This window comes from Protobothrops mucrosquamatus, unplaced genomic scaffold (genome assembly GCF_001527695.2).
Source record: "Protobothrops mucrosquamatus isolate PMUCROS unplaced genomic scaffold, P.Mucros_1.0 scaffold873, whole genome shotgun sequence".
Taxonomy (NCBI): Eukaryota; Metazoa; Chordata; class Lepidosauria; order Squamata; family Viperidae; genus Protobothrops; species Protobothrops mucrosquamatus.
In genome coordinates, this window is record NW_015387127.1 from 361,969 (window position 1) to 386,851 (window position 24,883).

The window sequence follows — 24,883 nt, forward strand, 5'->3', positions numbered from 1 at the left end:
GAGAAACTTCCTGTTGTTGTTGTTGTTGTTGTTATTATTATTATTATTATTGAGGGGACTTCAAGTCCCAGAATTCTGTCTGCCTGGGGAATTCTGGCAGTTCAAGTCCACGTAGCCTAAAGTCATCAAGGTTGAGAAATATTCTTGGCTGTGCTGATTAAAGCTGATGGAAATTGTAATTAACACACCACAGTGGAGACAAATTACGTAAACACCCCGTTTTCCCTCTTTCAAGGCCGGCATCCCCCAAAAACGCGTGGAGCAAGGCAAACCATTTTTTTTAAAAAAACCAACTTTTTAATTATTATTTGGTCCTTTGGAACCTGAGCTTGAAAACCACTCATGGGATAATTCATATTATACAGGGACTGGTTACAGATTCGATTTACAATTTGATAAAATATCCTATGTTTTCCTTAAGAGGTGGACAATATTTACATGATTAAAAATTATTCACAGCTCAGCGAGAGTGAACCCCAAAAAGACGCACACGTACAGACACACAGAAAGAAAAGATTTAGAAAGCAGAAATGGCTGACGTAATTTTTGGACGGAATCAAAAACAAACAATGAGGGAGAGAGAGCCGGGCCATTTCATTGACCTGGGACAACGAAAAGCAGGCAGGATGGAAGTCGACTTGGGAGTCGACACGAAGAGGGCGAAAGAGTGGAAGGAACAAAACAGGGAGAGGAAGTTAAAACTTCCTTTCCACCGCGCTCCCTGAATATGGGCGAGGAATCAATGCTACGGGTAGGAAGTATGATAAAAGCTTGGCATTGCTGCTTCATTCCCCAAGTCCTGGCAATGCCATTTTAGCCCTCGGTTCAGCCATACCCTGTCCTTTTGGAGGTTTCCATGCTATGTCCTACTCTTCAAAGCCCTTCTCCTGAGAGTTATGGCGTATTTGCAAAGAAATCAGCTTTGACGTCCGTGTTAATTGCTAAACACCCCTACCCACCCCACCCTCAACAAGGTTCTCCGGGAAGAAGCATGGCTATTAAAATACGAGGAGGCTGCCTTGAGCTCTCCGCGGGGAGAGAAGAGTTATTAGTTCCAGGTCAAGTCCTTCCTGCAGCCAGGAAATTTCAGTTCCACCAACTCTTTGACGTCTGAAGGGGTATCGACACTGGAAGGATCGGGTGGCTGGCAGTGTCCTTTGGATGGACAGGTGAGCAAAACCAGTTGGGTCAGATTTCCTAGAAAGGCGGTTCTTAACCTCGCCCCACTCCACCCTTTTCCCAATGCACAACGGTCACCTGCCGTTAAAGGCCGTTAAATTGCATTTCTCCAAAGCCAGTGCAAGAACACGAAAATGTGGAGCTTTCTGCAGCCACTTTGCTCCGGCAGAATGTCCACATTTGTCATCCGGGTGGCCAAAATGTGCTCTCTTCATCCATTTGCTTCGGGACAGGAACAGAGAATCACTTTGATTCTACAGAATGCAGGATTCTCCGATCAACTGGGATTTATCCGCTCGACACCGAAGAATGGAATTTAACGGTGCAGGAGAACCATCTGCAACCCCCAATTTCCAGCGGCTGCCTTTACACAACTTTTTTTAGGGATATCTAGATCCTTTCGCCTTTTCCCCTTCTCTGGCTGGCCTGAGTTGATGCTCTTTCTATGGCTCTGTCCCATTTGTGATCAGCAAAGCTAAAGCTTGCACGGTCTGGAGCATCCTCTGCAGGAGATTCCAACGGTCAAGGATGACCACGATTGTTGCCGTTCTACCATGTGGTAGATAAAAGACTCTGGAGAAGATTCAGCCACCGCCTGTGTCTCCAGTTGACTTGTTAAACCAACTAGGGCCAAATGTTGACCATTTCACTTCGCTTTGGTCTTGCTAAATGTCAATTAATCTCTGGAGAAGGACCTCAAGCAAACTGGCTAAATTCTCCCTTGCTTCCAGGCCCACTGTGAAGCCCCCCCCCTCAAATTTCAAGCAAAGGGCATAAGTCTACCCCTTCTCTCAGCCCCACCCTTGCTATCCTCCAGCATCTTCTGCCTAGACAGAGGCTAGGCAGAGAGGAAAGGGGCTTATCTCCTATCTGCAGTAGGAGATAAACCTCCTCTAGATGCCTTCATCAGGACAGGGGCAGGAATCAGTGAGTTAAGACAGGGGACCACAAACTCCAGGTTCCCTAAACCTTTACAGAACCAAAAGGGGAACATCTGCTACTGATGACGCCCCGACGTTCTTGAGTCCACACTTCCTCCAATCCTCTCTCAAGATCAAGAGGGTTGGCAAGAAGGACACTATCCCTGCTTCCTTGGGTTTGAACCCATCCTGTTTCCCTAGAAACCCCTCCCCGGATACCCTGTTCCCGAGTCTGAACTCCACAGATGCTCAGCTACTCCCCTTCAACCTTCTCCTGGACATTTTCCAACAGTCTGGCTGATCCCTTTGAAGCCCAGCAGCTGACCTTCACGGGAAGATGGAAGAACCTCTAGCGGTGGCTTCTCAAGGCCTTTATGGGAGGCTGAGTGTCCAACTGCAGAAGATAAAAGTGCTAAACTCACTTAAGGTCTTCAGGTGTGTCCACCTGTCACCTTCCAGGTAGAGCTCAACCTGGAGCATGGAAGGCCGAGGGATAAACAGTCCCTAATCTGTTTTCCTCTCCTCCCATGGCTGATTTCTGGCTTATCTTTCTTGGGGTGATGGGGAAGGGGCCAACCACAGACATTGGGGGGGGGTGCTCCCCTTCCTTCTTTAACAGCTAGGGAGCTTGCACAAGGAAATGGACGCCCCGCTCTTCCCGTGTGCTCACTTCCTTTGTTACGCCCCCTAGCTGCAACAAAAGGACAATTGCAACCCAACAAACGCACACGGACTTCACCTCCCGAAAGGACGCCGACAAGGACACCACAACACAAAGACAAATGAAAGACCTTCTGCTCTTCCCAAGCGGATAAAGCATTAGCTGGCCGGCCACCACAATGGAGGTGTGGGCCTCCGTTCCTCGCCCAGCCCGCCCGGGTGGGAGTGAGGGCCACAAGGAGGGAACAAGGGGCAGATACCAAAGCAAAGACACCTCCCCGCTCCCAGCTCGGTGTCTTCACTATGGCTCCGTTGTGATGCAGCAGCAAGTCCCTCCAGGAAAAGGCTGACGAAATAGCACACCCCTGGCCCACCACAGCCTCCCTACCCCGCAGATGCTGAGCGCACCTGCTCAATTGGGAGGCAGCCGGTACATTATGTGTGCAGCCTGCTTTGGGGCTAGTGTGAAGTGGACTGCAGGCAGGTCTCCTCAGGTGGATGTGCAGACTCCATCTCTCTGTAAACCAGGGGCGTCCAAACCTGAACGACTTTAAAACTTGTGGACCGTGCTGGCTGGGGAATTCTGGGAATTGGAAGTCCACAGGTCTTGAAGTTGCCCAAGTTGGACACACACCTCTGCTATAAATCTCCTGCGACTGGACAATCGTTGCTAGAAGGGAGAAGGAGCCCACCCTCCAACTCAGCCCTTCCCCGTCAGTGGAGCAGGGCACCCTCGCTAACCCCGACCCCCTCCTCAACCCATCCCAGCAGCGACTGACGCCTTGAACCGTGAGGGAAGGCAGACAGACAGACAGACACGTTCACCAGAGGTATATTGTTGCAGCCGTAGGATAACTTGGCAGCTGAGGGAACGAAGGACCACGGTCCCCGGGGACCAAGCAGCTGGCAGCGCTCAGGGCTGTTCGGCATGCTGGAACCTGCATCCTTCTCCCAGCTCTAAAAAAAAAATTATTTTTTTTCCTTGCTCTCCTATCCTGACCGCAGCTTTGGATAAAGTGCATCTTCTGTGGGAAAGGGGGGAAAAAAAGGGGAGATGGATTTTTCAAGAGAGGGAGAGGGAAGGAAGTGGGGGGGGGGGGAACCTGAGCAGCTCCCGGCTTAACCCCAGAGAACAGGAGAAGAGTTGCTTAGTTTGAAACCCGCGAAATCGTCGGTCCTCCTCCTTCATCCCGACGGGTTGTGCACGGACGGCTGGGGCAATGCGCGAGACAGGCGGGGCTAGTCAAAGGCAGAAGCAGAAGAAGAGAAGGGGTTGGGGGGGCCCTTTGTCATAGTGGCCGGGGCCCGTGCAGTCCCGCCACCTCGGGGGTGAGCAGGGGGTTGTGCGTCCCCTTGGTTGACATCCAGTCGTTCAGGAATGCCTGGGTAGCCTTGCGGTGGGCCAAGCGGTGCGTGATGGAGAAGCCGGCATTTCCTTCCAGTTGGGATAAAATCACCAGGACCTGCCTGAAGGAGGAGAACCAAAACAGAGAAAAGGGGAGGGGGGGGAAAGGATGGGAGAGGGAGGTGAGAGAGCTTCTCGAATCTGCAGAAGACGTTAAGTCATCCAGACCATCCGATCATTAAAATCCTTGCCAAAAAAACCCCCCTTTCAGCCAATGTCTTGCAGAACTGTTAAACCAGGGATGTCAAATTCAATTTCAGCATTGCAGTTTCCCTCAGAGGGGGGGGGGCTGGGTGGGTGTGGGCAGAGTGGGTGTGGCCTACTGGGTGGGCGTGAATGGAGTGGGGTGGGTGTGGTTTCGGCAGGCAGCGGGGCGCTCTCCTCACAGCGCCGAGAACTTGAGCCAGGCGGTGCGAAGCCCGCCAGCTTTGCACCTTGCTGCCTGCTGAAATTGGGCAGGCTGGGGGCTAGGCAGCATTGCACTTCTCATCAGATTTGCGCCACCCGGCTCAGCTCTTGGCGCTGTGAGGAGAGCGCCCCGCTGCCTGCCGAAACCTCTCCCCCTGGAGCCCATCAAGCCGGATATGTGAAATAGGCGAGGACCATTTGCTGGCCACTTCCAGGCGATGGTGCATTTCTTCATTCCTCACAAAGGGTGACACCTCCCCAGCATGCACCCAGGGAGTGGGGCCGACGCGGCAGGGGCTGGTTCCTCGCTGTTTCCAGATGGCCTTGTGGAGCTAAGACTGAATGCGTTTCAGCATAGAGGCCACCACAAAATTGTACATTGGCTCCCGGCCGGCCAGGGCCAGGACCAAGGCAGAGGGGGCCGTTCCCTCACTGTTTCCCGGATAGCTTCGCGTGCCACATGAAACCACTTCGCGGGCCGCATCCGGCCCCCGGGCCTTGTGTTTGACATGTCTGCTCTAAGCAGCCACGAAGAGGGAGAAGGCTACCCAACTCTGTCTTGGCCAAAATAAAGTTGCTTTCTTTGCTGAAAGCTCAGCTCAGGCGTTTCTTTTGGCTCTTTGAAATTCCTGAGTAGCCCAGAGGAGTTTGTGAGGCTAGGTGGAAAACCTTACAAAAGCCAGGATCAAAAATGAAGGCATGTTTCAAGCAGACATCCTGATTTTGATGTCTTCTTCTTCAGATGTGTTGGACTTCAATTCCCCATAATCCTCAAGCTGTGGATGAACAGAACTGAAGTCCAGCCTATCTGGAGGAGATTGAAGAAGACTGGCTTGCAACAAGCTTTAGCATCTACCCTTTCATTTTTATGGGCCAGGGCCAAGGCAGCGGGGGCCGTTCCCTCACTGTTTCCAGGATGGCTTCGCGGGCCACAGGAAACCACTTCGCGGGCTGCATCTGGCCCCGGGGCCTTGTGTTTGACACGTCTGTGCTAAACGGTGCAAAAGAGGGGATGTTTTCATCTGAAACGAGATGACGTTTTTGGCCTTCACAGGGATTAGGCTCACTATAAACCATCAGAGCGAGCCGATTTGGCGCACTGTGTAGTGGGTTGGGGGCATCAGACCAGAATGACTGTGAGTTCTAGCCCTGCTTTAGGCACAAAGTCAACTGGGTGGTTTTCAACCAGTGCTCAGAAAACCAAGATCCAATGACTTGGGAAGCTAAGCGTCTGTTCTTTCGTGTTCCTTTCTCTTCCACGCTCTTATTACGGGAGAAGGAACATCAGGATTTAGCAATAGGGCCGGGATTCACACGAAGTTTCAGTAACCGATTTGGTTTGTGGTTAAGGCACCAGACTAAAAAAACGGGAGACTCTGACTTCTAGTCCTGCCTTAGGCACAATAGCACTTTAGACTTATATACCACTTCATAGTGCTTTACAGCATTCTCTGAGCAGTTTACGGAGTCAGCCCCCAACAATCTGGGTCCTCATTATACCGACCTTGGAAGGATGGAAGGCTGAGTCAACCTTGAGCCGGTCAGAATCGAACTGTCAAATGGCTGGCAGCCGGCAGTCAGCAGAAGTAGCCTGCAATACTGCATTTTAACCACTGCGCCACCATAATAATATATAATAAATGAAGAGTCAGCTGGACTAGTGCAGTAGTGGCGAACCTATGGCGGCACTCAGAGCCCTCTCTGTGGGCACGCGCGCCATCGCCCCAGTCCTAGGCCTTCAGCTGGGTTTTATAAAACCTTTTCACTTTAGGCCTCTGCCACCATGTGCAAAAAAAAAAGAAAAGATTCAATCAATCAGTCAATTTCAACTTTTCGCGGGAAAAAAAAAGATCTTGCAAAGTTGGAATTGATTGATTGAACTTTTTAGTCCCACCCAGTCTGCCGTTACCACCGCAACCACGCCCACCCAATGGGCCACACCCACCTGGCACCCGACGATGCATAAGTGGGTTTTGGATTGCAGTTTGGGCACTCGGTCTCTAAAAGGTTCGCCATCACTGGAGTAGTGGTTAAGACATCAGACTAAAAACTGGGAGACCCTGAGTTCTAGTCCTGCCTTAGGCACAAAGTCATCTGGGGGACTTTGGGCCAGCCTCTCCCCCTCAACCCTAGGAAATAGGCAATGTCAGAACACTTCTGAAAAACTTTGCCAAGGAAACCGCAGGGACAAGTCCCGTCACTGAAAGCTGATTTGAAGGCTGACACACACAAGCAAGGGATAAAAAATAATAATAATCAAAGGCTGATCAGGGTTCTTGCTTCTCCTTAGCTCCGTGGCTTGAGCATTCGAACGCACATCGGACCAGCCATACCTGCACTTCTATTCTGCACTTTTGGGGTCTCACCTGTGCAAGGGTGGCACGCTGTCCTGCGTTTTCAAGCTGCCCCGAGTGGACACAACATTGAAGCTATCTGTGCAGTCGCACTGGACGTGGAGATAGGACTTGGGGTGCCGGTTCTCCACCACGACAATGAGACCAGCCCAGCCGTGCGTCAGGTAGTAGCAGGTCATCCCTTCGCGCCCCTGTTCCACAAAGAAATATAATCAGACTTTTCTCTGAATGAGTCATATGTGCACAGGCTGAAGGCTGGGAAAAATTTCACTCATCACATTAAGCCAGGGGTGTCCGACCATGGCAACTCTTAAGTCTTGTGGATTTCAACTCCGCGAATTCCCCAGATAGCTGGGAGTTGAAGTTCCCAGATCTTAAACTTGCCAGTTTTGGACATCCCTAGTCTAAACTAAGAGGCTGGCTGAGGAATTCTGGGAGTTGAAGTTCCCAGGTCTTAAAGTTGCCAAGACTGGACATCCCTAGTCTAAACTAAGAGGCCGGCTGAGGAATTCTGGGAGTTGAAGTTCCCAGGTCTTCAAGTTGCCAAGACTGGACATCCCTAGTCTAAACTAAGAGGCTGGCTGAGGAATTCTGGGAGTTGAAGTTCCCAGGTCTTCAAGTTGCCAGGGTTGGACACCCGCACACTAAGCTACGGTTAAGTGGATAGATTGGTCAGAAGGGTACTCAGTGATCCCAGACTCCTCAGAGAACTGAGAACTAAGAATCCTTTTTACTTCTTTCCTCTTTTTTTTTTAAAGTCAACAGTAAGAACCACCAAACTAAAATCCAAAATTCAAGAGGATAACGGTCACCAACACCTACCTCATGCCGCTCGCCCTTGTTCTCCGTGAGGAGAATGATGGCGTCAGCCAACGTGGTCGATTGGGCCTCAATCTGTTCTACCATCACAAGGCGGGAACCGTAGATGGCCAGGATGTAGTTGGAGACTTCAGTGGCAGGGCACTCACTGGTAGATGTAGGGCTGGAGCCTGAGAGAGATGGAAAGATACAGAGATAGGGCTGGATTCAGTTGTAGGAGACGCCGCCCCGAGCATTATACCTTCCTGCCATCCAATGCTCTCCTTGCATGGCATCCCTCAGCTAGCTTAAGAATAGGGTCAGATGTCCACTCCAGTGTCTGTGGAGAGCCAGACCCGCACGGAAGGGAGTAGGATCCAAATGTCCTCTCTGTCTGAAGAATCAAGGGCTCTCCTCAGCAATTCACATTTTCCAGGACAACGTAAAACACTGACATATTCAATGGACTATTTGGTGGGAAATTCCTTTTCACCCAAAAGAGCAAATGTCGAGGGAGAATTAAGGAGAATTAAGATATATTTGTCAGATTTTTGTCTTGCTTTGCCTCCAGGTGCAAAACTCTCGCTACGACAAGGAAGAACCCCACTGAGAAAAATCTCATTTGCTTAGCTCTGCACTGAGGGTGTTACCTAGTTTGGTAATAAAATGTCTGCAAGAAACTCAGAGAGCACCAAGGATGGCTCCTCCTCCTCCCTGCAAACCCTACTCCCTCTTAGCACTGATGGTGTTACCTAGGTTGGTAATGAAACGTCTGCAAGAAAATCTTCAAACTCAGAGAGCACCACGGATGATTCTTCCTCCTCCCTGCAAACCCCACTCCCTCCTAACACTGATGGTGTTACCTAGGTTGGTAATGAAACGTCTGCAAGAAAACCACCAAACTCAGAGAGCACCAAAGACCCCACAGCTGATCCCTGAGCTACAAATATTCTCTTCTATCGAAGATCTCATGAAAGGGAGACCCTGTGAACATCTGTGGCCGTTTGAATCCCTGAGCTGCAATTCAACAACCAACCCTTCACAGTGACTTCTGGAGAGAGTCCTCCATTCCCGATTCAAGAGGGCTTTTCTTCCGACGCTAGCATCGTCCTACTTCCTCTCCGTCCCACCCTCCAAGCAAGCCCTCCCCTGCTGTCACCTGGGCCTGGGGTCCCCGGCCCTGAGGCCGTCCAGTGGTTGAAGGCGCAGCACACCACGGCATACTCGCCCGGCTCCAGCATGATGTCACAGTTGACAAACTTCTTGACCGCTCGCTTGCTGTGGGCCATCAGGCGTCCCAGGCTCAGCTTGCTCCCGTTGATGAAGGTGGCCCGGAACACCATGATGCAAAGGTCGAGGAGGTGGCTGTCCACCGTGTCCGAGCGTCTGAGACAGGACAAGAGGGAAGAAGGGGGCACAGCTCAGAGGCAGGGTCCGTTTAGATCAGGGTCCCCAACCTTGGCAATTCTAAGGCGGGCGGGCGGACTTCAACTCCCAGAGATGCCCAGCCAGCAATGGCTGAATGTGGAAGAACCCCATCAGGAAGGGCTGCAGCCTCAGTTCTTCACCTGGTTGGCTGGATCTGCCGCCTCACCTGCTGCCTTCCTGGAAGAGAGCAAACTCCAGAGTTGCTCGCTCCAGCACCGTCAGTGAGGTGACCGTTATGGGCCCGCTGGCCTTGTTGGGGAAAGCCGCCTGCACACGCACTTCGTGCCAGTCCGAATGGAGCTTGCAGATGTCCACGGAGTCGAAATACCTGGCAAAAGAAGCCAGCATCTATCTTAACTTTGAGCCAGTTCCTCTCTCTCGGCCCAGCCCGCCTCACAGGGGAGTTGTGGTGGGGAAAATAGGAGGAGGAAGGTGTGTTAGGTATGTTCACAGCCTTGTGTTATTTGCAAAAACAATACGGGCAGAAGAGATAGATAGATAGATAGATAGATAGATAGATAGATAGATAGATAGATAGATAGATAGATAGATAGATAGATAGATAGATAGATAGATAGATAGACAGACAGACAGACAGACAGACAGACAGACAGACAGACAGACAGACAGACAGACAGACAGACAGACAGACAGACAGACAGACAGATAATATGGATGTTAGATATATACATGTAAAACTTGAGTGTGTGTAGATAGATATGATAGAGATGGATAGATATTAGACGAGATATAAATAGATAGATATAGACAGATATATATGTAGGTGAGATAGATGAGAGAGATGAGATAGCTATGGATAATATAGATGATAGATATATGTAAAGCTTAGTGTGTGTAGATAGGTGTGATATAGATAAAAATTAGAGATAATAGATGATACATAATTAAAGATAATAGATGATATAGATAGAGCTTGAGTGTGTCTATAGATATGATATAGATATTACATAATAGATAGATAAATAGACAAATATATAGATATGAAATTGATGAGAGATAGATAAATAGATAGATTGTGATAGATGGATAGATAGATAGATAGATAGATAGGTAGGTAGGTAGGTAGGTAGACAGACAGATGGATAATATAGATGATATATATATATAAAGCTTGAGTGTGTGTAGATAGGTATGATATAGATAGATATTAGAGAATAGATGATATAGATAGAGCTTGAGTGTGTGTGTGTAGATAGATACAATATAGATAGATATCACATGAGAGATAGATAGATAGATAGATAGATAGATAGATAGATAGATAGATAGATAATGAAATAGATGAGATGAGATGAGACGGATGGACGGACGGACAGATAGATCTTAAGTGTGTGTGTGTGTGTGTGTGTGTGTGTAGATAGGCAGACTGACAGACAGACCTAGGAGGCATTTCTACCTTGTGATCTTGAGATCCACAACCCCACCATCCCAAAGCTGAGCCCGAGCACCCCAAGAGCTCCGGGACGCAGCTGGCTCCCGCTGGGAAATACCTGATGAAATCGCTGTACTCCATCCAGAAGACGCCCTCGCTGCTCCCGTGGGGCATCAGCTCGTGACGCAAATGGGAGGGCCAGTGGGACCACTCATCGGACCAGCTGCCATTCCAAGAGAAGCGGCCCCAGGGATTACGAAGTCGCAGCAGTCTGACAGGAATTTACGGAGGGGGGGAAAAAAGAGAAAAACGGGTTACTTAGCTCTTACTCTGAGCTAAGAGTAAGGCATAAGCTCTTCACTGCGGGAGAAGAGCAGGCAGACCTGGGAAGGTGGAGTTAAATGTGTCATCTGCCTAGAATCATCACGTTGCCACAAACGGTCCGGGTCCAACCCTTCTTGAATTTCGTTGACCCTTATCTGGCACCAACGTAGTACTGATCCTCAGTTGACTAGATTAATGGTAGGCGCAAAGGATCAGGACCATCCGTTCAGTTGCAGTTCAGATACACAAGAATCTAGTCAACTAAACTTCAGTACTAAATTGGCCCTAGATAAAAAGGTCAATGGTATTCGAGGAGTTGGACCTTTCTGGCAACATAATGATTCTAGGCTGATGACGCACTTAACTCCCCCACCCCTAGCTCTGCCTACTCATCTCTTACATTTACAGAGATATGAAGATTGGCACTGCTCTGCCTTCACAAAAGATTAAAGAGTTTACAATGGATTGAATGAATAAGCAGCAGCCTGCCGAATATTAGAGCCATTTTATCTGCTGCCTTAGGAGACAATGAGTTGAATGCCGAGCGTGTTTGCTGAGAAATAAGTCCTGCTGTGCTTAAACAGGAAAGTGTGTCAAGGGTTACAGCTTACACCGCTGAAAGCCAGCGAGAATGTAAGGGTTTTTGTTTTTAAAAAGGGCTACGACCTGATTTAAGAAACCTTACATTATTGCATTGGTTTCATTTGATTATCTGGTGGGTTTGAATATATTTGGCAGGTGCTCAAAGCAATATTCTTGAACCAAAGACATTTATTTCTTTATTTTAGATGTTTCCCGTTGGCAAATTTCTTGCCAATGGCTGTTTTGAACCACTGATATTTGGATTCACACACAATGTTTAGCCAAGATCCCTTCACCCAGATTAAAGGTAATTAATTGGCAAGAAATTATAGTTTGTTCGATAAACCATGGCTCAGTTTTAAATTAGAATACGATAGCAAATCGACATTTTAAAATCAAGAGGGGCAACCTGTGGTCGGTCTGTCTGTCTATCTAATCTCTAATATTTATTTATATTTATCATATCTATCTACACACTCAAGCTCTATCTATATCTACCATCTATTATCTCTAACATCTATATCTATCATCTATTATTTCTAATCTATCTACACATACTCAAGCTTTATATCTATCGAGCATTTCTAATATCTATATATATCATCTATTATTTCTAATCTATCTATCCGTCCATCCGTCCATCCGTCTATCTATCTATCTATCTATCTATCTATCTATCTATCTATCTATCTATCTATCTATCTATCTATCTATCTATCTATCTATCTATCTATCTATCTATCTATCTATCTATCATCCTCCTCCTACAGCTCTTTTTTTAGCCTATTTCTGACCATGATTGGTGAATACTGGTTAGCTTGTTTCTTACCAGTTTTGAGGCTAAAGACATTCAAAAGCTTTACAAAGCTGAAGAAACAAGAAAATCCAGCAATCTCGAATCAATCTTGAATAACTGGAAATGATTCAATCTATGTACCCCTCATTTTAAGGCAAGCAAACTGTCCATGAGCAAAGAGGCCAGAATCATCATCAGCGTAGCCATGTTTACCTGCATCCCTGCACATCTCGTACGTCCAATATGGAGTACGCATGCCGCGGGCGAAGACCCATGCTTTCATAGGCCGCATCATCCACCTTCATGTTGCCTCCTCCGCACGATGCTCCCATGAGGAAGCTGAAGAGTAACAGAAATGGGAATAAAATGTGGGGAAGGTATGAGAGAAGAAACAAGAGACAAAGGACAAAGATCTAGGCCAGTGTTTTCCAACCGTGGCGATCTCCAGATGGGAGAACTTCAAATCCCACTATTCCACAGCTATGGTGGCTCCTGCTAAGAATTCTGAGAGTTGAAGCCCACCTGGAAAGTGCCAGGACTAAGTGTTTAGTCCTAAGAGCTTTTAGTTTTATTTGAAAATTAGGTATCCCAAAAGTGCTTTTTTAAAAAGGCAACTAGACTTTGTGGGGTTTTTTTTCTTGAAGATGTTTTGCTTCTCATTCAAGAAGCTTCTTCAGTTTCACTTCTCATCCAAGAAGCTTCTTCAGATCTTCAGTCAAAACTGAAGAAGCTTCTTGGATAAGAAGCAAAACATCTTCAAGGGGAAAAAAAACAAAGTCCAATTGCCTTTTAAAAAAGGCACCGCCGGAACAACCATGACTTGGATGATTGAGAATCTCCATAGACTTGAAAATTAGGCATTCATCTACGTTTTCCAGAAATATATTACGTTTTTCAATTTCTTCACGGTTTACTAGGGGAAAAAAAAGCTGGCCAGGATCATAAAAGCATATCCTGCTTCCCTGATCCTTGAAGATTACACAACAAATATTGTGACTGTTTCTTAGGACTAATCCACATCTGTGGAAAAAGGGGTTGGTAAAAACCTACAGTGGACTGCGCCACTTCCAACTGGGGTCTGGGAAGAGATGCTATTTTTTGGATGATATATTTTTTTGTGGGAGGGATCATGATGACGCTGACACAAGGGGTCTAGGGCAGGGGTAGGCAACCTCGGCTCTTTTATGACTGGTGGACTTCAACTCCCAGAATTCCTGAGCCAGCCGGGGAAAGGGAGAGGTTTCCAAGGGAGGGGAAAGGGAGAGGTTGCTGAGGGGAAAGGGAGAGGTTTCCAAGCTGAGGGGAAAGGGAGAGGTTTCCAAGCTGAGCCATGCTGGCTCAGGAATTCTGGGAGTTGAAGTCCACCAGTCATAAAAGAGCCATGGTTGCCTACCCCTGGTTTAGAAGGACACACCTGCCAATCATGGCACAGGCCAACTGGATTGTTCAGAAAGGGACACACAACAGTGGTTTCTCCTCATGTTTTGAAGTATCGTGGAGGAAGCAGGACCAGTTTCTTTTCGATGGGCCCCGTACCCAGCATTGATTTGAGCAAATTAGATTTCACATCTTCAGTCAACTTGGAGGTCCCTGTGCTGCCTAAAGACCTAGACCAGGGGTAGGCAACCTTGGCTCTTTTATGACTCGTGGACTTCAACTCCCAGAATTCCTGAGCCAGCCATGCTGAGGGGAAAGGGAGAGGTTTCCAAGCTGAGCCATGCTGGCTCAGGAATTCTGGGAGTTGAAGTCCACGAGTCATAAAAGACCCAAGGTTGCCTACCCCTGGTTTAGAAGGACACACCTGCCAATCATGGCACAGGCCAACTGGATTGTTCAGAAAGGGACACACAACAGTGGTTTCTCCTCATGTTTTGAAGTATCGTGAAGGAAGCAGGACCAGTTTCTTTTCGATGGGCCCCGTACCCAGCATTGATTTGAGCAAATTAGATTTCACATCTTCAGTCAACTTGGAGGTCCCTGTGCTGCCTAAAGACCTAGAGCAGGGGTAGGCAACCTTGGCTCTTTTATGACTCGTGGACTTCAACTCCCAGAATTCCTGAGCCAGCCATGCTGAGGGGAAAGGGAGAGGTTTCCAAGCTGAGCCATGCTGGCTCAGGAATTCTGGGAGTTGAAGTCCATGAGTCATAAAAGAGCCAAGGTTGTCTACCCCTGGCTCTAATGGAAACAGATTTTCTTTTTGAGGGGAAGAGTCCATCTTGCATTCCCTGGTCCTGGTGGTGAACTACAGGTAGTCCTTGACTTACGACAGTTCACTTAGTGACCGTTCAAAGTTACGACAGCCCTAAACAAAGTGACTTTATGGCCATTTTTCACACTTGTGACAATTGCAGCATCCCTAATGTTCACATGATCAAAATTCGGATGCTTGGCAACTGGCTTGTTTTCACGACAGTTGCCGTGTCCCGGGGTCATGCGACTCCCCCTTTTGCGTCCTTCCCTCACAAGCCAAGTCAAAGGGGATGCCAGATTCCCCTCACAGCCGTGTGACTGACTTAACAACTGCAGTGATCCACTTAACAACGGTGGCAGGAGAGCTTGTGCAACGGGGTGACATTCGCTGGAGAACTCTCTCGCTTAACGACAAGAGATTTTTGGGCTCGGTCGCGGTCGTAAGTCGAGGACCACCTGTACTTAAACCGGAACGCAAGAGGACTGGGCCAAGGGGCCGGATTCTCTCGGGCTCCTCCTCCTGGTCCCATCTTTGTCCTCCTCCAACCTTGAAAGGGGAGCCCCTCCCTTCTCCCTTGTCTTACCCAGCCTCCTTAGAACTCAGCATTTTGGCCCAGATGAGGTCAGTGTCAATGGCCTCCTCGCGAGGGTTAGTGGAGCTGACCTGCAGCATTAAGCTCTCGCAGGGAGCGCCGGTGAGCGTAGCCAGGCCTTCAATAGCGCGCCCTGCTTGGAGGGCAAAGTATGAACCGTGGAGTTTGGCCAAGGCCTTCTCAATCAGAGCCACCCACAGCTGTTTTCTCTGGGCCTGGGGAAGGAAGACAAGACACCGAGTTGGAGACACAGATTGACAACAGACAGATTTCTCGTTCCCGGTCAAGTGCAAGCCATGGAAGCGACACATAAATAGCTAAAGCCGTGAACTTTATTGAGGTCTGCCCAGGTTACCAGAATCTCACCGGACTGCTTGCAATGATTCCAAGCTAAGCCCTCATTTGACCCTTCCCTCCAGCCTAGCGGGCAGTTTCCTTCGGTCTTAAAATATTTCCATTCAAACTTCCCTTGACTTCTGAGAGTTCATTCGGTGTCAATCTCATTCTTTCCAACTCATATGTGGCCTTCACATATAGACTGGAAACATCTTTTTATAAAGAAGAGCAGAAAAACTCGGGGCGTGGAATTCTGCACCTCAGGGAGAGGCATTCTGCACCGTTCTAAGACAACTTTCCAAAGCCTGGTGTCCTTCAAATTCCACTCAACCATGATGGATACAGGTAGCCCTCAACTTACGACCGTAAATGAGCCCAGAATTACAGTCGTAAGTCAAGCGGTCCCGAGTTGAAGGATCGCATGACCGGATTCAAAGTTACAATTTCTTTTTTTTAAAACGATTGTTAAGTGAACACGGTGGTGGTTTAAGCAAATCCATTTTCTCCAGGGGACATATTTTTTTTGCCCCAAACTGGAAGTAAATGCCAGAAGCTGGCAAAAAAACAACAACATTGACATGACCATAAAGGTGAGCTGGTTGCTAAACCCCCGACATGAAGAGGTTGGACTAGAAGACCTCCAAGGTCCCTTCCAACTCTGTTATCCGGTTAAAGTGCAATCATGTGACCGTGACATGTCTGTGCATTTGTGGCCATGGCAATTCCAAAAAAAGTGTCATAAGTAGCTCTGGGGAGGCCAATTGCAAGTTTGAGTGGTCATTAAGGTGTTAAGGTTGGAGGTTGAGAACTACCTGTAGCGCCAACACATTTGGGGAGCACCAGGTTGAAGAAGAAAGCAGCTATTCTTCACTATCTGTGCAACAAGTTGGGGGGGTTCCTTTGAGAATCCCGAGAAGAACATTTCCCAGCGCTCCTCCCACAAGAGTCACCTCGACGCAGCCCCTTCCCCCAACTCATGGCACCAACCTGGGAGAAGAGGAGATAGCCACACTCATCGCACGGCAGCATGTCATCCACCAGCACGGTGGTCCAGGTGCCATCTTTGCATAGACGGACTTGGTAGGCCCCCTCCGGGCACATGGTCCGCGTGATCATCACCCTTTCCACCAATTCGGGCCGTTCTGCCAGCACTGCCAGGGCACTCAGGAACCTGAAAGAGACGGGCATCCACTGAAAAATCCTGAATGGTGAGAGAAGAAACCCACCTGACAGGAATTACTCGTGAGAATGCTCACATCCCATTAAGCAGGGTTTTGGCTACTTTAAGACATGTGGACTTCAACTCCCAGAATTCTCTCGCCAGCCCCGGTCATGTGATTCCTCTTAAGACCATTAAGTGGTCTCAAGGCAGTCTCCAGTGAAAGAGAACGTCCACCTTGGGGAAAGTGATGTACAGGTAAATCTTGACGTACGACCATAATTGAGCCCCAAAATTTATGTTGCTAAGTGAGACATTTGTTGAGTGAGTTTTGCCCCATTTTACGACCTTTCCTTCCACAGTTGTTAAGTGGATCGTTGCAACTGTTTTAAGTTAGTAACACGGTTGTTAAATGAGTCTGGTTTTCCCACTGCCTTTGCTTGTCAGAAGGTCACAAAAGATTTTGGTCAAGAATACATATATGGTTAGAGAAACTGATTAAAAAACATATAGATTTTCAGCCAGAATTATTTTCGCTAGGAAATTGTGGGAAATTATGAGAAAGAATGTACATATTTGATGTTACATGTATTAACTGCAGCAAGAATTGTATTTGCTCAACATTGGGAAAATTCAGAATTACAAACGGAGGAAGACTTAATAAAAAAAAAATCTAGATTGTACAGAAATGGACAGGTTGACATTGAAAATGAAAGAAGACTCAGTATACTTTAGAACATGGGATACTTTTTATCAATGGCTAGAAAAACCAGGTAGAGAGAAAGGAACTTAATATTATTAATAAGTTAAATACTGGAACCCAGACAATATGTTGCTGATAAAATATTAAGAACTTGTGACTATAAAAAATTAATCGTCATCTTCAGGCTGGAGTCTTCGGCTTCGTACTTGTGCGAGCAAAGTGTGATCGGAGCTGCCGTCTCTCTATAAATATTGGTGGGGGGGTGTGGAGTGCTGGCTTAGTTGCTGTAGGTGGATTGGTTGCCTGTGTGGGAGCTATTGTTTGCGGATTGTATATATATATAATTTGCGGATTATATATATATGTATAATTTTAAAAAAGGTCACAAAAGATGCAACCGTCATAAATACGAGCCAGTTGCCCAGCATCTGAATTTTGATCATCTGACCATGGGGATGCTGCAATGGTCATAAGTGTGGGAAAGGATCCTGAATTACTTTTTTCAGTGATGTAACTTTACAAACGGTCACTAAATGAACTGTTATACCGTATTTTTCCATCTATAAGATGCACCCGTGTATAAGACGCTCTCCGGGCCGATCAGCTGTTTGGCGGAGCGCCGAACAGCTGAGCTGGCAAATCTGCAAGTTCGGCCGGCAGAAGGTCTTGCCCCCTCCTGTTAGTGGCAAGCCCACAGGGGCTTGACACCTGCACCAGGCGGCGTGGCAACCCACACAGGCATGCCCTGGGCTGTGGAGGTTACCATTATTTTTCCGTGTATAAGACGCACCTGATTTTTGAAGGGGGTGTTTGCAGGAAAAAAACAGCGTCCTATACACGGAAAAATACGGTAAGTCAAGGACTTCCTGAATTCTTCAGGCTTCATCGGCAAAGAGGAATTCAAGCCTCATCAGGGACAGGAGAGGGCAGCCTCTGTCCATAGTCTTTTTTCTTTTTTCTTTTAAGAGGAGTTTCAGCAGATGGCAGCACCGGACCGACCTTGAGTGGACTGGAAGGGTCAGAACCAGTTAGCCCCTGAATGGGAATCTTCCAGGAATATTAAGAAGGTGGGAATTGATAAAGCCTTCCGGAAGAAGACAAATTACAATCTGTGGCTGAGAACGTTGCACAGATTTGTCCGTGTGGTCATTAGCACTTGAGCTGGACTCAAAGGAGATCAGATTTTTATTAATTTTTTATAGTCACAAGTTCTTAATATTTTATCAGCAACATATTGTCTGGGTTCCAATATTTAACTTACTAATACATATTAAGTTCCTTTCTCTCTACCTGGTTTTTCTAGCCATTGATAAAAAGTATCCCATGTTCTAAAGTATACTGAGTCTTCTTTCTTTTTCATTTTCAATGTCAGCCTGTCCATTTCTGCACAATCTAGAATTTTTTTGGATTAACTCTTCCTCTTTTGGGAAGTCTGGATTTTTCCAATGTGGCACGAATAAATTCTTGCTGCAGTTAATACATGTAACATCAAATATGTACATTCTTTCTCATAATTTCCTACAATTATACCTAACAAAAAATAATTCTGGCTGAAAATCTATATGTTTTTTAATCATTTTCTCTAACCATATATGTATTCTTGACCAAAATCTTTTGTGACCTTCTGACAAGCAAAGGCAGTGGGAAAACCAGACTCAACAACCGTGTTACTAACTTCACAGTGAACATTCAAGACACAAAAATGAAGGACGAAGGGAAACTGCAGGTAATCCTTGACGTACGACCACAAGGGAGCCCAAAATTTCTGTGACTAAGCGAGACAGCTGCTAAGGGAATTTTGCCCCGTTTTATGAACCTTCCTTGCCACAGTTGTTTAGTGAATCACTGCACTTGTTAGTAACCCACTTGTTAATTGAACCCGGCGTCCCCACTGAAGCTTGCAAAAGCGGATCACGTGACCCTGGGACACTGCAACCGTCATAAATACAGGCCAGTGGCCAAACGTCCACATTTTGATCAGGAGACCGTGGGGGAGGCACGTCGTACGTGTGAAAAACAGTCATGTCACTTTTTTCAGCATGGTGTAACTTGAAACGGTCACTAAATGAACTGTTGTAAGTCAAAGGACTATCTGTAATAAGTGGAGGTAGAAGGGAGAAATCAGGCAGGTTGGGAAAGAGGATCTCAAGTACAAAAGCACCACAATTATACTCCCCCGATGCAACACATTGTCATCTCACTCTGGACCTTACCCTCGCCCAGTGCTTAGGAAAAGGACGGCACCCCCAAGGATTATCTGGAGAGACCAACCCACAATTCACATGCAGCCTGCTAGTCCTTCTATTACAATCGATGAATAGAATAGAATAATAAGAATAGAGTAGAGTAGAGTAGAGTAGAGTAGAGTAGAGTAGAGTAGAGTAGAGTAGAGTAGAGTAGAGTAGAGTAGGACAGGGCAGAACGAACAGAATATTTATATAGAATGGAACGGAACGGAACGGAATGGAATGGAACAGAACAGAACAGAATAGTAGAATATTGGAAATAGAATAGAATAGAACAGAATATTGGAAATAGAATAGAATAGAATATTGGAAATAGAATAGAATAGAATGTTGGAAAGAATAGAATAGAATAGAATAGAATAGAATAGAATAGAATAGAATAGAATAGAATAGAATAGAATAGAATATTGGAAAGAATAGAATAGAATAGAATAGAATAGAATAGAATAGAATAGAATAGAATAGAATAGAATAGGAATCTTTATATGGAATGGAATGGAACGGAACAGAATAGAATCCGCCAAGTTCACACTACTGGGGTTTGGATGGCCTGATTTCCGGCCAATTTCTGGTGGGAAATTCAGAAAAGCAGGAACCTTCCGTCTCCAACGGGATGAGCACATTATTAGTTTAAAAGAAACCAACAGGCCTGCCTCCTTCAAAGCAATCCCCACATCCTTGGTTTCCCTCTGCAGTCCACAGCTTCCAAAGAACTGGCAATAAAGATGTGCGGTTTCTTGGCTAGCAAACAACTGCTTGTTCCTCGCTCTGAAAGAGATCCTGGCAAATGCTGCTCACAGCTGACCAGCTGCAGATAGGCCCACTGCCATGACTTTTCTTGTTGCGCGTCCAGATCCACCCTCCCCACTTGGGTTTGTGACGGATGCAAGGGTGGCATTTCAGAAGAAGAAGAAGAAGTAACGTCCACAAAGGGACCCATCGGCTCTTGGTTCCTTACCAGCAGTTTCCCAGGAGTCCCTGCAGGATATCCGAGGGTCGGGGTGTCCGGAAAACTGACCACTTGACCGAGCGGTCTTTGAAGATGTTGCAGTTGATCTCATGAGGCCTCAGCCACTGCTTTACTCGCTGCTGGACGCTGTCTCCTTCAGGAAAGCCAACCGACTTAGGACCAGGAGGAAAGCTGTCATCCACGAAGTTCACCTTGTTCTGCAGGTACAACGTTTGAGAAGTCAAGGCAATTCCTGATGCAGATCGAGTTCTACGCAAATAAGAAGCTGAGATGCAGGCTGACATTTGTCAGACAGCCCCCCACCCCCATTCTTCCCTTCCCCTAGATCAGTGGTTCTCAACCTTTTTAATGCCGCGACCCCCAACCGGTCGTAAGTCGAGGACTTTCTCTGCCCGGGAGCGCCGCGCGTGCGTGGTTCCGCCCCCTACGCCGGCCGAGGCGTAGCTGGCAAGCGACAGAGATGGAGCAGGCCGACCACCAGCTGGCCCAGCTCAAGGGAGGTAAGGCACCCGCCGGAAAAGGGGGAAAAAATGGCGGACAGCCTTGCTTGGCGACCCCCGTGAAATGGTCGATCGACCCCAAATGGGGTTGCGACCCATAGGTTGAGAACCACTGCCCTAGAAGGAGTACAGAGAAGAGCAACAAAGATGATTAGGGGACTGGAAGCTAAAACACATAAGGAACAGTTGCTGCAATTGGGTATGTCTAGTTTAACGAAGAGAAGGACGAGGGGGGACAGGATAGCAGTCTTCCAGTATCTCAGGGGCTGCCCCAAAGAAGAGGGAGTCAAGCTATTTTCCAAAGTGCCTGAAGGCAGGACAAGAAGCAACGGGTGGAAACTAATCAAGGAGAGAAGCAACCTAGAACTAAGTAGAAACTTCCTGACAGTGAGAACAAATAACCAGCTATGAATAATAGCTTGAGGGAACACGTGGTAATGGGTTCAAAAGGTAACGATGTGAGGGCCTGTAACACCCGGGTTAAGTCCCAGGAGGGGTAATGGCGGACCGCCGGAGGCCTGGCGTTGGTAGCCCCTTTTAGAAAGGAACGCACCGCGGGGTGTTGTCCCAGGGGGGTGGAATTGTCACACACGATCACCGTGGAGAGGGATGAGACCTGTCTGCGGATGGTGCTAGGTGATAACCCTTTGTGCAACCCATCCATCAGGAATTCCAGAATAACCAGAATAGTGATGCCCGAAAGATCCGTTTTGTGAACTGAACACCAGGCACAGAAACTCCTCCATGTGCTATCGTAAATCCTATTTGTGGAGGAGCATCTGGATCGCTGGATCATTGCGATCACGCTGGAACTGTGATAAATACGGACCAGTTGCCAAGCCTCCGAAGTCTGATCACGTGACCGTGGGGATGCTGCAACAACGATCGTAGGTGTGAAAAATTGGTCGTAATTCACTTTTTTCTATGCTGTTGTAACTTCAAACGGCCACTAAATGAACTGTTGTGAGGCGAGGACTACCTGTACATGGAAGATCTGCTCTAAGGAGAAGGGGAATAAGAAGCAACGGATGGAAACTAACCAAGGAGAGAACCAACCTGGAACTAAGGAGAAACTTCCTGACAGTTAGAACAATTAACCAGTGGAACAACCTGCCTCCAGAAGCGGTGAATGCTCCAACACTGGAAGTTTTTAAGAAGAAACTGGACAGCCATTTGTCTGAAATGGTGTAGGGTTTCCTGCCTGAGCAGGGGGTTGGACTAGATGACCTCCAAGGTCCCTTCCAACATCATCATCATCATCATCATCATTATTATTATTATTATTATTATGGCCTTTCAAACTTCAGTCTGCTATATTGTAAAATATTTCCATGAATTTTCATTAATTATTTTTTGCAGAGGCTTTGATCTGCTCCGGATGCCTTTACACCGTTTGCTCTCTCGGCTGCTATTTTCCTGGGTATTAATTTTACTGCACTTTTATATCAAACCCTTCTATGGGCTTTTTTATACTGAAACATAATTGACTTTTTTATTCGCTTAGGACTTGCGATAAATGTGTCAATGCTGCTGTGGTGGCTTTCTCCCCCCCCCCCCGCCCAACTCCTGCTTTTTTCTTTTTGGGTACTGTTTTGATATTTATCTTACTGTTTTATTTTGCATTTTTGCACCAAACATATGTGTTGATTTACTGCAGCGGTTCTCAACCTATGGGTCGCGACTCCATTTGGGGTCGATCGACCATTTCACGAGGGTCGCCAAGCAAGGCTGTCCGCCATTTTTTCCCCCTTTTCCGGCGGGTGCCTTACCTCCCTTGAGCTGGGCCAGGTGGTGGTCGGCCTGCTCCGTCTCTGCCGCTTGCCAGCTACGCCTCGGCCGGTGCAGGGGGCGGAACCACACATGTGCGGCGCTCCCGGGCAGGGAAAGTCCTCGACTTACGACCGGTTGGGTAGTCGCCGACTTACGACCGGTTTAGTCCTTGACTTACGACCGGTTTAGTCCTCGACTTACAACCGGTTTAGTCCTCGACTTACGACCGGTTGGGGGTCGCGGCATTAAAAAGGTTGAGAACCACTGATTTACTGGTTTGTTTATTTATTCACTGATGATCATTCTAACCTACTGTTTTAAACGGCAAATCGTACGTTAATTGTAAACTGCTCAGAGAGCTCTTTTAATGAGAATTGCTGTAAATTAGATTAAAGTTCGTTAAATTAAGTTAAAAATCGAGCAACCTTTTCAATGAATAATGATAGCTCTGGCCTATTACTGGCTGCTATTCTTACGGGAAGAGATGCAGAGAAAGTCACCTTTGATGATCAGGGGCCTGGAAATTAGATCTTTGGAGGAGAGACCCAAGAAAATTTTGAGTACGTTTAGTCTTGAGAAAAGATCACCGAAAATAAGATTATGGTAACATTTTTCCAGTACGTGAAAAATTAATCCATACAACAACCTCAAGACCCGTTCTCTCTCACCCAGTGTGCAGGACTCTGGTTGAGCTCTTGGGAGGCTTAACAGTTGGAAGGGACCTTGGAGGTCTTCTAGTCCAACCCCCTGCTCAGGCAGGAAAACGTTTACCAGGGGTGTTCAAACTTGGCCCTTTTATGACTTGTGGAGTTCAACTCCCAGAATTCCTCAGCCAGGCGTGCCTGGCTGAGGAATTCTGGGAGTTGAAGTCCACAAGTCATAAAAGGGCCAAGTTTGAAGACCCCTGCCCTATACCATTTCAAACAAATGGTTCTCCAGTCTCTTCTTAAAAACCTCCAGTGTTGGACCACCCACAACTTCTGGAGGCAAGCCGTTCCACTGGTTAATTGTTCTCACTTGCAGAAAATTTCTCCTTAGTTCTAGGTTGCTTCTCTCCTTGATTAGCTGGCTGAGGAATTCCGAGAGTTGAAATCCACAAGTCTTTACAGTTGCCAAGGTTGGAGACCCATGGATTAGCAGGCCTCCAAGGTCTCTTCCCGCCCCTATGATTCTATAACTCTATGAACACCTGCTTAACCACCCCATGAGGTAGTCTAGAAAAAAAAACCCACTGCATTGCAAAAGCAAACGCAGAAAGTACAACTTGAAAATGCGAACTATATCATTCAGCTAGCAAGGAAAATGCCCCATGCCAGGGCCACACACTCTTCCTGAGCAGAGTTCTCTCTGAAGCTGGACAGATAGTATATATTTTTTTCCAGAGACATTATTTGATGTGGCTTCATTTGCCACCGGCAATTGGAGAAATAAAACAGCTCTTGATCATTAAAGCTGCTCTACGGTTAGTTATTAATAAGTCTGGGATCAAGCTTTTCCCAAAGCTGCCAGAGGCTGGCAGGCAGGCAGGCTGAAAAGCTACGTCTGGCAGAAAGAAGGACGGAGACATGAAACGTCTATCAAGTGGAACTTGGGGTCCTTTATTTGCAGTCCCCAAAGCACGGTGGGCCTGAAACAAAAGACGCGGGCGACTTTTTTTCAGCCAGGCATTTGGACTCATACTTTTCTGGGACCTTGCAGGGTGGGCGCTGGTGGTCGTGGTGGGACCATATTGGAAACGTAAAGGGAAATGCAAAATGCATTCATCCATAGTCACAGTTGTCCCAAAAGTGTTTTTTTCAAAAGGAAAGTGGACTTTGTTTTTCCTAACAAAAGGAAGAACAAAGTCCAGCTGGCTTTTGAAAAAAGCACTTTTGGGGTAAATGGATATGATATTTTGGGACCTTTTCTCGTCTCTTTTTGGAGGAGGCTACGGCTGAAGGCAAATTATGCTCCTTAGGAAAGCTATCAAACCAGAAGAAAAAAAAAGATCTGTCTTCTATGTTACGGTTTAGGATATCCCATGAAGGCGATCAAACCGGTCAGTCCTAGAGGAGATCAACCCTGACTGCTCTTTAGAAGGCCAGATCCTGAAGTTGAAACTCAAGTACTTTGGCCACCTAATGAGAAGGAAGGACTCACTGGAGAAGAGCCTGATGCTGGGAAAGATGG

The 24,883-nt window shown here is 47.1% G+C and overlaps 1 protein-coding gene across 1 annotated transcript in view; it reads right to left on the reverse strand.

Annotated features, from left to right (window-relative positions):
* Positions 1-4,048: 4,048 nt before the first annotated feature.
* CAPN15 (calpain 15) overlaps positions 4,049-24,883 on the reverse strand; it is a 66,473-nt gene continuing 45,638 nt past the window's right edge. The window contains exons 3-12 of the mRNA XM_015819199.2: positions 20,433-20,641; positions 16,354-16,537; positions 15,022-15,245; positions 12,461-12,586; positions 10,664-10,816; positions 9,319-9,480; positions 8,884-9,110; positions 7,749-7,915; positions 6,939-7,117; positions 4,049-4,226 (exon numbers count right to left, since the gene is read on the reverse strand). Of these exons, the coding sequence (XP_015674685.2) occupies positions 4,049-4,226; positions 6,939-7,117; positions 7,749-7,915; positions 8,884-9,110; positions 9,319-9,480; positions 10,664-10,816; positions 12,461-12,586; positions 15,022-15,245; positions 16,354-16,537; positions 20,433-20,641 (1,809 nt within the window). The remainder of the gene's footprint in view (positions 4,227-6,938; positions 7,118-7,748; positions 7,916-8,883; positions 9,111-9,318; positions 9,481-10,663; positions 10,817-12,460; positions 12,587-15,021; positions 15,246-16,353; positions 16,538-20,432; positions 20,642-24,883) is intronic.